Raw genomic sequence first — 17,056 nt, 5'->3', positions numbered from 1 at the left:
ATGAGCTCCGGCACCTAAGAAATGACCCTTGCTGCTGCATCACCAGAAGTTGGATGAAGCTTGATGCAACTGCCACCAGCATCAACTACTTTGCCATATCTCACAGAATGGGTTCTGCATTTTTCTGTATTCAATTTGACTTTTATGCAGGCTTGTTTCCACACACCACAAATCCATCTATTGTGCTTTCATTGTCACTGCGAGTGCAGAGACACGTTCGTTGGCAATGAAACTTCCATAACTGGAGTTTAATGCATGCTTTGTTCTGTCTTTTTTTTTTTCCTAACCTTTCATTCTGTACCTAAAACTTTAGCCAGGCATTGTGAATTGTTGTTGCAGATATTTCTTGATCATCCCAATGGACAGAGTCTGGGAACAAGACTCGACTTATCTGCTCCATGATAATAAATTCTGTCGGAACTCCCACACTCCCTAAGCCTGCTTGACAATTGTGTCGAGGTATTCAGACATGTTTTTGTGTGATCTCCGTGCCTGCTTCATAGTTGCCGTGTCAGGGTGAGTGACAGGGAGAGCGTAATCATCTGATGAAATCAGGCTTGGATAATGATCCGCTGAATCTTTCTTTCCTGTTCCCTGGGGGAGAAGGTGTAACTTTCTCAGACGAGCCAATATATCAACTTGAAAACTGGATGCCACTTGGAGCACCATCGTTCCTGAAGTGCATTGTCTTCAGCTGTCTATATCAGGAGAGAGTTGGCTGGGGAAATGCGCCTCGGGCCCTGACGGTTGTGCGTTTTCGTTAACAAATGATGCTCTTGACAGGAGCATTTGCAGCACAGCACAGCCAGGTGCTGGATGTGGGATCTCTACACCTGGATGGCTTACAGGTGGGAGGCCTGCGAGATTAGTTTTGTTTAAACACGAGGCATGCCAGCGCCATCTCTTCAGTCTAGCGTATGAGCCCAGTGAGGAATCATGAACCGCTTGAAACACATGGGCAAGATTCGGAGGCGACTGGAGGAGGTCAAGAACCAGTCATTCCGACTGGCCAAAGCAGATTTCAGCCACAACGAGAGCGTGCGACTAGCCACCGACGCCTTCTTGGATGGTGGGGTCCAGTCCTACTTCAAGGCCTTGGAGGAAGAGGGAGAAGTGGACTTCCTGTCTTCAGAGGAAGCGCAATACATTGAGAGGAATACCAGGGAACCTTACTATGCCAATGACACTCATGCGGATGGGGAAGCTGGGCCGAGGCAGACGAACGACACCAGGTCCATGCCGTCGGGGACGTATTTCCCACTCAATTCAGAAGGCAGCGAGCCAGCCCTATTTCACACATGGAGCACGGCAGAAAAGCCATACCTAAAAGAGAAGTCCAGCGCCACGGTGTATTTCCAAACCAATAAGAACAGCAATATCAGAGACCTTATACGCCGGTGCATTAACAAGACAAGCCAGGTACGGGAACTGAAATTTGATGGGCTCTTCTAGGGTTTGCCAGGTCTGTGTTGGAAAACACCTGGAGACTTTGGGGGTGTATCCGGGAGAGGGCGGGGTTTGTGGAAAGGAGGGGCCTCATCGTAGTACTATGTCATAGAGTCCACCCTTCCAAGCAGTCACTTTTTCCAGGGGAGCTGATCTCTGCCAGTTGGAGATCAGCTATAAAAGCAGGAGATCCTCAGGCCCCAGCTGGAGGCTGGCAATCATAACTGCTCTTCCATAGGAGTAGGTTGGGCCTAGGGTAGCAAAATTTGAGGGATGCCCATGAAGATGGCTCAGATCTCTATTGCCATCCCAGCCAGTTCCCCAAATGAACATTATTTCCCCCAGAAATGCCCAACACTGATCCAACTTTGTTGGCAGGGCAATACAAAATTCATTTATTTAGTTACTCCACTTCTACCCTACCACTTCTTCCTATAGGGACCCAAAGCACCTTGCATTGTTTCCTTCTCCTCCATCTTATCCTCACAACAGCCCTGTAAGGTATGTTACGCTGAGAGTGTCCCAAGGTCACCCAGCAAATGTCCATGGATGAGCAGGGATTCAAACGCAAGTCTCCAGGTCCTTGTCTGACAATGTAACTGAGGGGTCCCCAACACAGTGCCCATCGTGTTTGTAGAAAGTGGGTGTGGCCAGGTGGGGCTACTGCCCAGCAGCGCTCCTGATTGGTTCCTGGAGCTCTGATTGCCTGTGCAGGTTAAAATAACATTTCAGCAAAAGCTGCCACTGGAGTTTTTATACTCTTCACCAGTGCTATTTTTTTTTCAAATCATTCCTCTTGTTCTCTTCATTTGGCCTTCCTTGTGTGTGCATGTGTGTCTTTGCCTCCTGCAGTGGCCATTTTGTGTTGGCTCCTCCTCTTGTGACAGCCATTTTGTAGTTGCACCTGCCACTCTGTGTCAGAATTCCTAAGGTGCTCACAGGCTCAAAAGGGTTGGGGACCCCTGCTCTAACCAGTACACCACACTGGCTGTTAAGGATGCCTTTGGTTAGACAAGAGAAGTTCTTGAGCATAGTCTCCTCTGCTATTTCAAGTGAGTGATTGCAAACATACCTTTTGTAACTTCTGTAAGATTGCAGTTGAAAACCAAAACAGAAGCTAAAATTGTAGCGTTTAATGGGTGACATCTGTAAAAAAGCATTCACAGCCTCCAGACACATAGATTTTAGATTAACCAAATGGCAGAAGAATATTGACTTGGTGTTGGTGGAAAGTGCTGTTAAGTAGCAGCAGACTTAATGGCAACCCTGCAGGGTTTTCAAGACAAAAACCAAAGGTGGTTTGCCATTGCCTGCCTCTGCATAAGGACCCTTCTGTTTCTTGGTGGTCTCGCGTCCAAATACTAACCGGGGCTGACCCTACTTAACTTCTGTGATCTAACATCGCTATATCCAGGTCAGGGCTCACTACTGGCCTACCTAACAGGAATATGATTCTAGATCTATTGATATCTGAGACAACCTTAACAAGAATTGCCAAAGTACAAAGAACTTGTCTATGAAGACAGTTGTACAGAATCTGGTATATCATAGAATCATATAATAAGAGTTGGAAGGGATCTCCAGGGTCATCTAGTCCAACCCCCTGCACAATCCAGGAAACTCACAAACACCTCCCCCTAAATTCAAAGGATCTTCATTGCTGTCAGATGGCCGTCTAGCCTCTGTTTAAAAACCTCCAAGGAAGGAGAGCCCACCACCTCCCAAGGAAGTCTGCTCCACTGAGAGACCACTCTGTCAGAAAGTTCTTCCTAATGTTGAGCCTGAAACTCTTCTGATTTAATTTCAGCCTGTTGGTTCTGAAATTTCAACCATTGGGTATCATTTTAGTCATGCTGACAACAACCTTGTAAGTTAGGTAAAGAATCTGGCATTTGGTTAAAATGTTGAGACTAACTAAATTATACCCATTTTCTACCAATGTTGGAAATATTGTTTTAAATGGCAAAATACTCTTGCTATACAATGTAACATTTATGTAACTTTTAAGATCCATGTAAAATAGGGTTGCCAAGTCCAATCCAAGAAATATCTGGGGACTTTGGGGGTGGAGCCAGGAGCAAGGGTGTGACAAGCATAATTGAACTCCAAAGGGAGTTCTGGCCATCACATTTCAAGGGACTGAACACTTTTTAAATGCCTTCCTTCCATAGGAAATAATGAAGGATAGGGGCACCTTCTTTTGGAGCACATAGAATTGGACCCCCTTGTCCAATCTTTTTGAAACTTGGAGGGTGTTTTGGGGAGAGGCACCAGATGCTATGCTGCAAATTTGGGGCCTCTACCTCAAAAAAACAGCCCTCCCAGAGCCCCAGATACCCGCAGATCCATTCTCCATTATTTCCTATGGGAATACATCTCCATAGGGAATAATAAAGTTCCCAGCAGATATTTCCCTCCCGTCCCTCTGCTTTCTCATGACCCTAAAACGTGGGGAGGGCCTCCAAACTGGAGGATCCCCTGCCCCCACCTGGGGATTGGTAACCCTAATCTAAAAGCATTTTTAAAACAAATATTTACCAAGGTTGTTGTCAGCGTGACTAAAATAAGGATATGTGAAGGATTTTCAGAATGCTGGAAGTCAATTGTAGGACTGTCATCTCCTCATGTCTCAAGGATGATGTCCATTCCTGATGCTCTATTTCTACTCTGGCTTTTCCCTTCTAGGTACTGGCTATTTTGATGGATGTGTTCAGTGATACTGAGATCTTCTGCGATGTCTTAGAAGCGGCAAACAAGCGGAAAGTCTTTGTCTACTTGCTCCTGGACCACAGCAACCTCCAGCTCTTCACCGAGATGTGCAACAAACTACATGTCTCAGAGGAGCACTTCAAGGTACCCTTGGCCATTGCAAACTCCTGCCTGCTTATCCTTTGTACGGGTTCCCTTGAATCACAGCATGTGTCATTCTTTTTTTTTTGGTGGGGCGGGAGGGTTAATCTCCATACTGAACTCTACATAACATCTGGAGGAAGGGGAAATTTTGGGATGCTGTTCAAAGGAGGCAAATGCTGGGCTATTGGATGGTTTCATGTTGGAGCAAGGGAATCCCCCCCCCCCCCCCAGTAGAGATGGTAATGTGTCTTAGGCCAGTCCAGATATGGACAAGAATAATTTTTATCTGTTTTGCAATATGTGTTATTTTTTAAAAAAAATATTCTTCATTGCCTTAGATGCTACAGCAGCAGGGACAGAGGATAAATATTCTACACTAATGCAAATTTGGCATGTATTTAGGATGAATAGATAGGACCAATAACTGCCCTGAACTGAATGGCCCAGGCTAGCCCAGTCTCATCAGAAGCTAAGCAGGGAGTCTAGGATTACTACGCAGTCCCTAAACAGGGACAAAGGGAGTCTAGGATTACTATGCAGACACAGGCAATGGTGACTCACCTCTGCTCATCTCTTACCTTAAAAACCCTATGGGGTCACCATACGTTTGCTGCAACGTGCCAACACTTCACACACAGAGAAGACCAATAACTCTTATAAAGAATCTCTGTTAGTTGCCAAGTGCAGTGTGACACAGAAATTAGAGTGCTGGACAGGGGTCTGGGAGACCAAGATTGTAATCCACACTCTGCCATGGAAGTCCACCAAGGGACCCTAGGCCAGCTATGCGCTCTCAGCCTAACCTACCTCACAGGAAGGTGAGTTTGAAAGGCACTCAGAAACCACAGCAGAAGGCAGGTGCAGAAAGGACCTACGTCTGGAACCTCCGGCTTGCCATCAGACAAAATAATTATGTTCATGGTTTTGGAATTCTTTGAAATGTAAAATTATTCTTGATGCAAATGATCTTTTATTGTTTATTTTGGAACTTCAGTCTTTCATTTCTGCATTAATTAATGTGATCAATTTCTTTGGAGACTTGTCTGCCTCTGATTAATTGGACAAAATCTGAGTTGGTGCCATTTAGAGATAACATTTCAGAGTGTATTTACTCATGGACATTTTTGGTGGTGTCCAGATGTAATTACTTACCTTGGAATAATGATTCTTAGCTATATTATGCATATGATTATGCTAAATTTCAACAAGCCGATTGCTGATATATCTTTGGATTTGAACAAATGGGCAACCTTAAATTTGCCTCAAAATCAATATTACACTCAAAATCAATATTAAACCTCAGATTACGTGTAATTCCTTTTCATATACCTTGTAGATATATTCATACAATTAATGCTTTACTTCGAAAATTTATGTGGGGTTCATTACCTCCTCAGATGTCTTTAAAGAGGACACAACTCGTATTTAATGAAGGAGGACCTGGTTTCCCTAATCTTAGTTTATATAATCAAGCATATCCATTAACTTGTACTAGTTATTGGGATCACTCCTCTTAGTTGGACTATCCCTCTTGGTCTCCTTTGGAGATTTCTTGACTGGTGCCCTTCTTTAAGTGCCTATGCTATGGTGGATCTCATTTCTCCTGTAGTTTCTGCAGCAATATCAATTTGATCCATTTCCACATTCAAAACCAATCCAGACCAAGAAAATTGGGAAGAAATCTTTTGTATGGAAAGCTTGGAGCGACAGGGGGATTTTTACTTTGGACCAACTGGTAGACTATAATGATGAGTTTTTGTCGTCGTCTCAGCTGAGGTCTAGATTTTACTTGCCAGACTCTGTTGAATGTCAGTATTTACAACTGCAGCATCTGTTGGTATCTAAAGATTGCCCTTCAGTAGTAAATGACTCTGTTTTTTTTTTTTAAAAAAGCAACAACCAGCATTTGAGCTCTGGAAATAATAATAATATTATTAGCTAATGTCAGGCTCTGGGGGATGTACATCAATAATAAAAATACATAAATTTACAATCAATAAAACATTTCAAGTTCAAACATCTTATATATATGAACATATATGAAGCTGCCTTATATTGAATCAGCCCCTCGGTCCATCAAAGTCAGTATTGCCTACTCAGACTGGCAGCAGCTCTCCAGGGTCTTAAGCTGAGGTTTTTCATGCCTACTTGCCTGGACCCTTTTTAATTGGAGATGCCGGGATTGAACCTGGGACCTTCTGCTTGCCAAGCAGATTCCTCCAAAGTCACTGAGTACTTCTCGCGTTGGGAAGTGGACCTGCCATATCCAGTCTTGGATGGACCCTCTGCTAGCCTGTAGGCCTTGTAGTTGTCTCTCTCTCTCTCTCTCTCTCTCGGCTTGACTTCGCGAACGAAGATTTAAGAAGGGTGCAGTAGTCCACGTCTGCTGCAGGCTCGCTGGTGGCTGACAAGACCAATGTGGGACAGGCAGATCCGGCCACAGTGGCTGCAGGGAAAAGTCTGATTTGGGGTTGGTGCTGTAGCAGTGCGATTCTTCCTCAATCTCCTTTTGTCCTCAAGACCAGCGATGCGTGCGTTCTCAAAGGAAGAGACAGCCTGGTGGATGGTGTGCCTCCATGCTTTGCGATCTGAGGCTAGGTCAGACCACTGGTGATGGTTGATGCGACAGGTGCCAAGGGATTTCTTCAAGGAGTCCTTGTACCTCTTCTTTGGTGCCCCTCTATTTCGATGGCCGGTGGAGAGTTCGCCATACAGAGCAATCTTGGGAAGGCGGTGGTTTTCCATCCTAGAAATATGCCCTGCCCAGCGCAGCTGCGTCTTCAACAGCAGTGCTTCGATCCTTGTAGTTGTACCACTAATGTATTTGTACCATTTGTGGAGATTACTATTGACAAGAACAGTTTAAGATAAATTGGTGCTGTGCACCTTTGAGTGCATCAGTCACTTTAAATATCTGAATGCCTGCGAGAACGTCTTGCATGAGATAGTCGTTACCGCCAGCTTGTATATTTCTGACATTGTAATTGACTACAGGATATCACTAGATTGTATGAAAGCATTACTAAACACATCGCTTTAATACAAAGATTTTATTATATACAAGTGCAAATTTCAATTAGTTATTTGACGGTTTATTTCTCAGCATCTTTTGGTTTTCCAGCCTATATGCTTGGCAGGCACCCAGCGATACTTACCCTTTACACTAACTCTGAATGGGGCCACTTACGCATTCCAGTAGAAAAAGATACATGTCTTGTGTTCGTCCCACAGCCAGCGTTATTTCACACACATTGTGTATCTCCCAAAAGCATGGTTGTGACAAGGCCTCAGATTCAGCAGGAGCTCACAGGAGCGCAGCTCCTGAACCTTTCTGAAGGTTCCCTCTCTTCCTCCCCACCCACCTTGTCCATTGAATAGTAGGTGCAGCTGCATAACAATCCCTGGAGTAGGAGAGCGGCAGCCAGCCAGCCACCAGGGCCTTTGCCATGCCCCCAGCAGCCCTCATTAAGCCTGGAGAAGCCTGCACCACCCTTTCTCCATTTAGGTGATTTTGGGCAGCGGGTGGCTTGCTGGCCTTTAGACAAAGCAGGGGGACAGCCCAGGAGAGCCCCAGGTATGCAAGGGCTGCTTGGGCTGGCTGGATCTCTAGCCAGCCCAAGCAGGCCTCGCTCGCCTGGGACTCTCCTTTCTTGCATCAGGTTGCTTTTGGCTGGGGGGGGGGGCAGCATATGCTAATGAGTTTCGCCACCTATTTTTCTACAAAACAACCCCTGGTTGTGACTAATCCCACATGGGAACATCCATGCTGACATACACTCAATCTTGGAGCTTGGGATGTGACCCTGCCCATAACTAGCACAGAGGTACCCAAATACAGGTTTCCATGGAAGTTCTCCCATCATATATCCAAATCAGCTTCCCACCGGAGGAGGGGGCTGAGGGTGAAGTGGCGGCCAGAAGCATATAAACTTGAAACCATCACTCTGGACTGCTTCTTTCTTCCACCCAACCACTTACACGCAGGGCTTTTTTTGTATAAAAAAATAAAACTCAGCAGAAACTCATTTGCGTATTAGGCCACACCCCCTGATGTCACCATTGTTTCACACAGGGCTTTTGTAGAAAAAGCCCAGCAAGAACTCATTTGCATATTAGGCCACACCCCCTGACACCAAGCCAGCCAGAACTGCGTTCCTGTGCATTCCTGCTCAAAAAAAAGCCCTATCTATACTCATAACTGTAATAATTCTCAGATTCAGAGGGAAGGATTGACAGTGGCGGCCAGGAAAGTCTCAGAATGCAAGCAGTATTTGCAAGCATCAGCATAATAAATAGAATATTATTTCATGTGCTTTGCTTTTGACAGAATATTTCCGTGCGAAGCGTTACCGGAGAAGTTTACTGTGCTAAATCGGGCCGGAAATTCTCAGGGCAAATCCAAGAAAAATTCATCATCTCAGACTGGAGATATGTTCTATCTGGTTCGTACAGGTAAGACCACCTGCTCCCATTTTGTAACAAGAGTTCGGTTCAAGATTGTTTCTTGAGCTAAAATTCAGGTACTCAGCGTGCTTTGTGTCTGATGAGAACAGCAGCTGTTCTCCAGTGAGCGGATGAAGGCAACATTTTCTGGCTGCCAAAGTGTGCTTTCTTGGACTTGGAAAAAGCACTGGCACAGCTACAAACAGTCCTGATCTGCGGACTGAACTCTCAGTCCTTTATATTTGAAAGTGGCGTTAGAAGAACTCTCCATTTGCCCTTCCAAGCCAAGGAGCAGTACTGTATCCTATGCTAAGAAAGAGTGTCACAGGCTGGAAGAACAGGCGCAGAGAACAGAAGGGGGCAGATAGAAAAGAGGGAGAAACAGCAGCATTGGGAGAATAAGGTTGGGTAGCAGGATGTTTCACTCAGCTATCCACTGGGCTGGAATAATTAGATTTTTGAACATTTTGCCTAACCAGGAGGCCAGCAAGGGCTGTGTAGGATAACGCTGCATTGAGCAGTGTGTAGTGTACATGTGGAACCCAGGGAACTTCTATAAAGCTGCCTTACTCTGAGTCACATCTTTGGTCTATCAAGGTCAGTATTGTCTACTCCGACTGGCCTTCCAGGGTCTGGCAAAGGGCTTTCAAATCATCTACTCCCCGATCCTTTAAATGGTAGGTGCCAGGGATTGAACCCAGTACTTTCTGCATGCCAAGGAAATGTTGTACCATTGAGCCACATGGTTAGTCAAACACGTTAACATGCCTGTTGATCCTCCATTGGGACTAAAATGCCTGTCTCTTTCTCTCCTTCTGGGTTAAATCAAAAGGTTAGGCATGTCAACCAGTTATACAAACCGTACCATATGGCAGGGAGGGTGGCTACCCCAAAGCACAGGTTTTGATTCCCCAGAGCAGCAAGCTAGCAGTTAATGATTTTTACTACAAATTTTCCATCTCAAGAGCTAAAAATACTTGGGTGCTACAATTCTGAATCATTCACCCTCACAGAAGGTCTCCCCTTCCCTGGGAGCTCTTGTTCTATGTATGCAGGGCTTTTCTCTTCTTTTTTGTAGAAAAAGCCCAGCAGGAACTCATTTGCATATTAGGCCACACTCTCTGAAGGCACCATTGTTTCATACAGGGCTTTTTGGTAGGAAAAAAAACCAGCAGGAACTTATTTGCATATTAGGCCACACCTCCTTATGTCAAGCCAGCCGGAACTGCGTTCCTGCTCAAAAAAAGTCCTGTATGTATGCATTCTGACTGGATGCTAACAAGCAGGGCTTTTTAAAAGCAGGAACACAGTTCTGGCTGGCTTGGTGTCGGGGTGTGGCCTAAGAGCCAGTTTGGTGTAGTGGTTAAGTGTGCAGATTCTTATCTGGGAGAACTGGGTTTGATTCCCCACTCCCCCGCTTGCAGCTGCTAGCACAGCCTTGGGTCAGCCGTAGCTCTGGCAGATGTTGTCCTTGAAAGGGCAGCTGCTGTGAGAGCCCTCTCCAGCCCCACTTACTTACAGGATGTCTGTTGTGGGGGAGGAAGATAAAGGAGATTGTGAGCTGCTCTGAGACTCTTCGGAGTGGAGGGCGGGATATAAATCCAATATCTTCATCTTCTTCTTTTTCTAATATGAAAATGAGGTCTGTTGGGCTTTTTCTACAAAAAAGTCCCATGTAAAACAATGGTGACATCAGGGGTGTGGCCTAAGATGCAAATGAGTTCCTGCTGGGCTTTTTCTACCAAAAAAGCCCTGGTAACAAGCCAAGAGCAGTGGCTCTTGCAAAGACATGAGACAGCCTCCTTGGGACAGGGCTAGGTTATTCTGCAGCATCTCTGCATTGGCAGTGACTGAACCAATCGTCCTTAGTTAAAAGAGGTGCCAGAGGCTGCATCCACTTACTGAGCTATGGGTCACAGTAATAATTTGCAACTGGATTTTCCTGAGTGGATAAGACACTCCAGGAGGTGAGGGATACGATTGCTGTAACACAATGATAATGCCATACCCAGCGGTGCAGTGCAGACACATTCTAAATTATCTGCTTCCGGCAGAAGAGGGTGGGAAGGAGGAAGCTTAGCTGGAGAACAGCAGCATGCAGAGATACAGCAGGTAACCTCCTCAGTAAGCGGGCGCTTTGAGATCACAAGGAATATTGATTTCAATTAGGAAGGTCCTTGCAGCCTGAAAGCAGTTCTTTCACTGTGCAAAATGTGGAAATGAAAGTGTTATGTATGTGGATTCATGTGAGAACTGAAGCGGGCACTATAATATAATGGGTTCTATGGATCGATGAGTCGAGGTGGTAGTGAAATATCAGCTCTTTATTGACTACATAGTAAGGCTGAGCACAAGACTGAAGACTGGGCCCATCGGGCCAACTTATATACATGTCAGGGTTTCCGTGCAAACACTCTATTGGTCCATTCAAACCAGCAGGGGGGCCCGTGATTGGAGCAGGGCAGCAGAAATTAGGATCCTGCTGCCCATTGTTCCCAAGTCCCCAGCTTGGGTCGTCTGGCTCCAATAAACCAGGCAGCAACATCCAATTCAGTTCTCACATGCCCACATGCATATCATCTATAGAAAGACATAGTAAAATTACAGACCCATGCAATTCTGCACAGAGCAGGCTCTCTCAACATTTGAAATGCAACGCCGGAGGAGCCAACAGCTGAGAAGTCACACAGGGCCTGCAGCTACAAGCCAGACTTCAGTTGAGTGAATTTGACATGCATTTCGTGAGCCGATGGCCGTTGACTATGCAGCTGGCACTAAAGGGGGGTTGGAGCAGACTAAAGCGTATAAAAATGCACAGCAAGAATTCACTGCAAGGGATGGCCTGTCATGCTCTGACCAGTGCCCACAAATCAAAGCTTGCTCAATTCTGGCTACATCCAGCGTTTCCTTGTCAAACTCAATGAACTCCCTTGCTGCGAAGTGCTTGACAGGAATTGCAGCAGCCGTGTTCTGGCCCCAGGAGTAGCTGTCTGGTCCTAGGTTGTGAGAGCGAATGAGTAAGAGTCGACTCAGACAGGAAAAGCTACCAGCTCAGCGGTTCGTTTGCAAGACCAGCCACTTTGTGCTGCCAACCAAATAGCTTCTCCTACTGCCTAAGCATTTTGTAGTACCAGGACGGGCAGCAAGCCAGAGAGATCTAGCAAAGTTGGCCGTGGTCCACAAAAGCAAAGCAAACAGCCAGCACATTCCTAAATACAAAAGGCAACACTATGGAAAGCCAGACTTGAGGCTATGTTGGGAAATCTGTGGAAGAGCAAAGCGCTTTGAGGAAGTTTAAAGGGTGTGGGGTGGGGGTACATCAAGGCTGCAGTGAAGGGAGGAGAGGGTGAATTTTTTCCTCCCCCATGTGGTTTTTGAAGATGCACATCCACCCCCCAAAGTGACTTCATGGAGGAAACATACAGGCTGTCTAGATCAGGGGTCCCTAAGCCTTTTGGAGCCTGCAGGTACTTTTGGAGTTCTGACACAGCATGGTAAGTGCAGACCAGGATTTTTTTGTAGCAGGAACTCCTTTGCATATTAGGCCACATACCCCTGATGTAGCCAATCCTCCTGAAGCTTACAGTAGGCCCTGTATTAAGAGCCCTGGAAGCTCTTGGAGGATTGGCTACATCAGTGGGGGGGGGGGGGGTCGCCTGATATGCAAAGGAGCTCCTGCTACAAAAAAAGCCCTGGCACAAACACAGGATGGCTGCCACGACATAGCTGCCGCAAGAAAAGAAGATGATGATATTGGATTTATATCCTGCCCTATACTCTGAATCTCAGAGCAGTCACAATCTCCTTTACCTCCCCCCAAAAAACCTCTTCCCCTGTGAGGTAGGTGGGGTTGAGAGAGCTCTTACAGCAGCTGCCCTTTCCAGGACAACTCCTATGAGAGCTATGATTGACCCAAGACCATTCCAGCAGGTGCAAGTGGAGGAGTGGGGAATCCCAGTTCTCCCAGATAAGAGTTCACACACTTAACCACTACACCAAACTGGCTCTCAAGAGATGTACATAGTGAAGATCCTTGTGCTGTGATGGAAGCTGGTGCCAAAGCAGTATTTTTAAAAATCTGTGCAGCCAATCAAACCTCCATTAGTCAATCAGAAAGCTTGCTGGGCAAAGGCCCCCCTCTGGCCCCACCCACTTTCTAAAAACAATTGGTGGGCAAGAGGAAAGGTGTTAGTGGGCGCCAAGTTGGGGACCTGAGGTTTGGATGTTTTCCACCATGGAGCGAACAGCAATTGTAGAGGGGAATTTGAACCGCCACGACCCCCCAATGTGATGGATGGTGCTGGGTGCAAAGAAATCTCTCCCTGTTATTGGCTATACGGGGCAGTTTCTAGGCAGAATAGACAGACAAGAATCAGACATTAAAATGGAAACAAAAAAGTGGAGGAGCATTTTGGTTCCCAGGGACACTGTCTTAAAGGTTCAGAGGAGGACTCCAGAGAGAAGCCGCTGAGTTGACATTCCCAGGCAAGATTTGATATGATCAGATTGGGACTCAGTAGGGACTTGGGATTGTTGAGCTCATTACAAACAGCAATTGTTCCTGTTCCGATTCATCCTGCGTTCCTGTCGCCTGCATTGTCATGCAACATCAACCGCCTTGTCTTGACAGACTGGTCCCACGCACCTCTTTTTGTAGCAATTCCACCACCACCCTTCTGCTGTTCATCACCCTGTGTCTGTCTGTCAACCGTCCCATGTCACGCACTTGACAAAGTGGGTTCTTGCTCACGATGGCTTATGCCACAATCAATGAGTTCGTCTTTTGGCTGGTGGTGGTGGGAAGAGAGTGCTCTCAAGTCACAGCCGACTTATGGCAACCCCGTAGGGTTTCAAGGCAAGAGGCATTCAGAGGTGGCTTGCCATTGCCTGCCAGAAACTGAGTTTGCTTTGGGCTTGGACATACCTCTTTCACACCCTTTTTTTGCTTTGCCCTGTTCCAGCTTGAAAATAACTGATGGTATGAAGCAACATCTGGAAACACCATGTGCCTTATTCAGAGAGCCAGTTTGGTGTAGTGGTTTAGTGCGCGGACTCTTATCTGGGAGAACCAGGTTTGATTCCCCACTCCTCCACTTGCACCTGCTGGAATGGCCTTGGGTCAGCCATAGCTCTGGCAGAGGTTGTCCTTGAAAGGGCAGCTGCTGTGAGAGCCCTCTCCAGCCCCACCCACCTCACAGGGTGTCTGTTGTGGGGGAGGAAGATAAAGGAGATTGTGAGCCGTTCTGAGACTCTGAGATTCAGAGTGGAGGGTGGGATATAAATCCAATATCTTCTCTGCGTAGCAACCCTGGACTTCCTTGGTGGTCTACCATCCAAGCCCGAAGCTGACCCTGCTTAGTTTCTGAGATCTGATGAATTGCGGCTAGCTTGGGCCATCAAGGTCAGGATGTCTTTTAAATGCCACAAGACTTTTCGTCCTTTTGCCTGCAGCGGACGAACAGAGTGCACGCTCTCTCCACTTGCAAGATAGATCCAAGTAGGCAGCCGTGTTGGTCTGAAGTAGAACAAAATAGGAGTCGATTGCACCTTTAAGACCAACTTAGCTTTATTCGGAACGTAAGCTTTCGTGTGCTCTTAAGCACGCTTCATCAGACGAGGAATCCGGCACAGTGGGCAGAGCCATACAGAGCTGGTAGGCTGTGGCCCAGAATGCAAAACTGCCTACCAGCTCTGTATGGCTCTGCCCACTGTGCTGGATTCCTCGTCTGATGAAGCGTGCTTAAGAGCACACGAAAGCTTACGTTCCGAATAAAGCTAAGTTGGTCTTAAAGGTGCAATCGACTCCTATTTTGTTCTACTTGCAAGAATCACTTTTAGGGAGTGGTAAACATAACAAAATATGCAGGAGTGTGAATTCCTTGAAACAAACATCCTGGATTCACTCCAGAAAGATTTCTATCAGAAACCGAGTTTGCTTTGGGCTTGGACATATCTCTTTCACACGCCCCTTTTTTTCCCCCCTTCCCCCTAATACATGTGTTTCAGCTTGAAAATAATTGATGGCATTAAGCAACATCTGGAAACACCGTGTGCCTTATTCGGAGCTCGGTTTTGCCAAAACCTGAAGTCCCCCTCAAGCCTGAACACAGGCCATGAGCATGGTGGGTGGGGGCCCCCTGAATACAGATTTTCTCTTCTTATTAACTATGAAGTGCCATGGGGATTGGAGTGATGAGCAAGGGCCCCACTCAGTCCTCCAGAGGATTTGCAGATCCTTTCTCTGGATTTCTACCTTTCCTTAAACAAGCAAAAAAAAAAATACCCCTTGTTTTTACCCGGCAGAGATAAAACAAACAAAAAAGCAACTTTGCAGGCAACATATTGGGCAATACAGTTTGAAAAAAAAAAAGTGGCAAAGACCCACCGATTGGCAGTAAACAGGAAACCTAAATAGTGAAACAAATTGGTGGCCATTTATTTCATAATCAGTCACTTAAAACTAGGCCTCAGATTCAACAGGAGCTCACAGGAGCACAGCTTCTGAACCTTTCTGCCGGTTCCCCCTCTTCCTCCACACCTACCTTGTCCATTGAATAATACGTGCAGCTGCATAACAATCTCTGGAGTAGGAGAGCAGCCAGCCAGTCAGCCACCAGGGGCTTTGCCACACCCCCAGCAGCCCTCATGAACCCCTGGAGAAGCCCACATCACCCTTTCTCCACTTCCTATGTGATTTGGGGTGATGGGTATCTTGCTGGCCTTTTGACTGGGGGTGGGCAGCCCAGGAGAGCCACAGGCGAGCGAAGCCTGCTTGGGCTGGCTGAATCTCTAGTCAGTCCAAACAGGTCTCACTTGCCCAGGGCTCTCCTTTCTTGCATCAGGTTGCTTTTGGCTGGGGGGCAGGTGGCATATGCTAATGACTCCAACACCTATTTTTCTGCAAAACGACCCCTGCTGAAAACCGATCACACTCTACTACTCACACTTTGCTCTTCTTCCTGCTAGCTTCACGTGGCTGTGCGGCCAGGTCCATCGCAACTTCCTCTCCAAGTTCACCGGCCAAGTGGTGGAGCTCTTCGATGAGGAATTCCGTCACCTCTATGCCACGTCCAAGCCTGTGGCCGGGCTGAGGCCCCCATCGCACACCACGCCCTTCTTGCTCGACCAGACCACAGCAGCGACCCAGGGCAGCCTCAGCAGCAGCAGCAACCGAGGAAGAACCCACACCCTGTCGGATCTGTGCAGCGGCGGGTCGAACCACAGCTCCGCCCCACCCAAGCAGCCTCCCAGGTCTCCCGCTTACAGCGGCCCCCCGCTTTCCCCTCCCCCACTCAACAGATCCCATCATTTCCAGGGCTACACCTCGTTCAAGACAACCCCGCCACCGAGCAGCGTCCAGGTCAACTACTACCAGCGACAGTACATCACCGATTCACCGGTGGCCCTTTACAACAATGTGAATCTCTACAGGTCCATGAGAATCTGGCCGGAGGATGTCAACAGGGCTCCACTTTACCCAGTCTGGAGGTGTCTTCAGAAAGCCAACTTGATTAGATGACTGAGTAGGGTTGCCAAGTCCAATTCAAGAAATATCTGGGGACTTTGGGGGGTGGAGCCAGGAGACATTGGGGGTGGAGCCAGGAGCAAGGGTGCGACAAGCATAATTGAACTCCAAGGGAGTTCTGGCCTTCACATTTAAAGGGACTGCACATTTTTTAAAATGCCTTCCTTCCATAGGAAATAATGAAGGATAGGGGCACTTTCTTTGGGGGCTCATAGAATTGGACCCCCCGGCCCAATTTTTCTGAAACATGGGGGGGATTTTGGGGAGAGGCGCTGGATGCCCCAGAGCCCCAGATACCTGCGGATCAATTCTCCATTATTTCCTAGGGGAATTAGACTCCATACAGAATAACAGAGTTCCCAGCAGACATTTCCCTCCCCTCCCCCTGCTTTCTGATGACCCTGAAATGGGGGAAGGACCCCCAAATCGCGGGAACCCCTGCCCCCACCTGGGGATTGGCAACCCTATGACTGAGGAAGAGGGGTTTGTTATCTTTTGTAATAATGAAGTGTCGTCGAGTCCCAACCAACTTATGGCAACTCATCATGGGGTTCGCAAGGCAAAAGATGAGCAGAGGTGGGTTGCCATTGCCTTCCTCTGCACAGCAGCCCTGGACTTCCTTGGTGGTCTCCCATCCAAATGCTAACCAGGACCAGCCCTGTTTAGCTTCCAGGCTCTGACAAGTTCATGGGTTGGGTGGTAATCCGAGTAAAGCAGGAGGGGAAAACATATCGCAAGAGTGTTCTGGGTGACTCTATGTCTTTTGCAAGCAGCCCCAAAACGTCTCTG

The 17,056-nt window shown here is 47.1% G+C and overlaps 1 protein-coding gene across 1 annotated transcript; it reads left to right on the top strand.

Moving 5' to 3' along the window:
- The first annotated feature begins 671 nt into the window (after nt 1-671).
- FAM83A (family with sequence similarity 83 member A) lies at nt 672-16,264 on the top strand. The gene is made up of 4 exons (XM_060242935.1): nt 672-1,419; nt 4,132-4,299; nt 8,627-8,751; nt 15,709-16,264. The coding sequence occupies exons 1-4, from the start codon at nt 937-939 to the stop codon at nt 16,259-16,261; spliced, it is 1,329 nt and encodes a 442-aa protein (XP_060098918.1). The 5' UTR covers nt 672-936; the 3' UTR covers nt 16,262-16,264.
- The last annotated feature ends 792 nt before the right edge of the window (nt 16,265-17,056 follow it).

Source organism: Heteronotia binoei, chromosome 7, assembly GCF_032191835.1.
Source record: "Heteronotia binoei isolate CCM8104 ecotype False Entrance Well chromosome 7, APGP_CSIRO_Hbin_v1, whole genome shotgun sequence".
In the NCBI taxonomy this organism is placed as follows: domain Eukaryota; kingdom Metazoa; phylum Chordata; class Lepidosauria; order Squamata; family Gekkonidae; genus Heteronotia; species Heteronotia binoei.
Note: the sequence above shows the minus strand (reverse complement) of the source record. Positions and strands in the feature narration are given on the sequence as shown.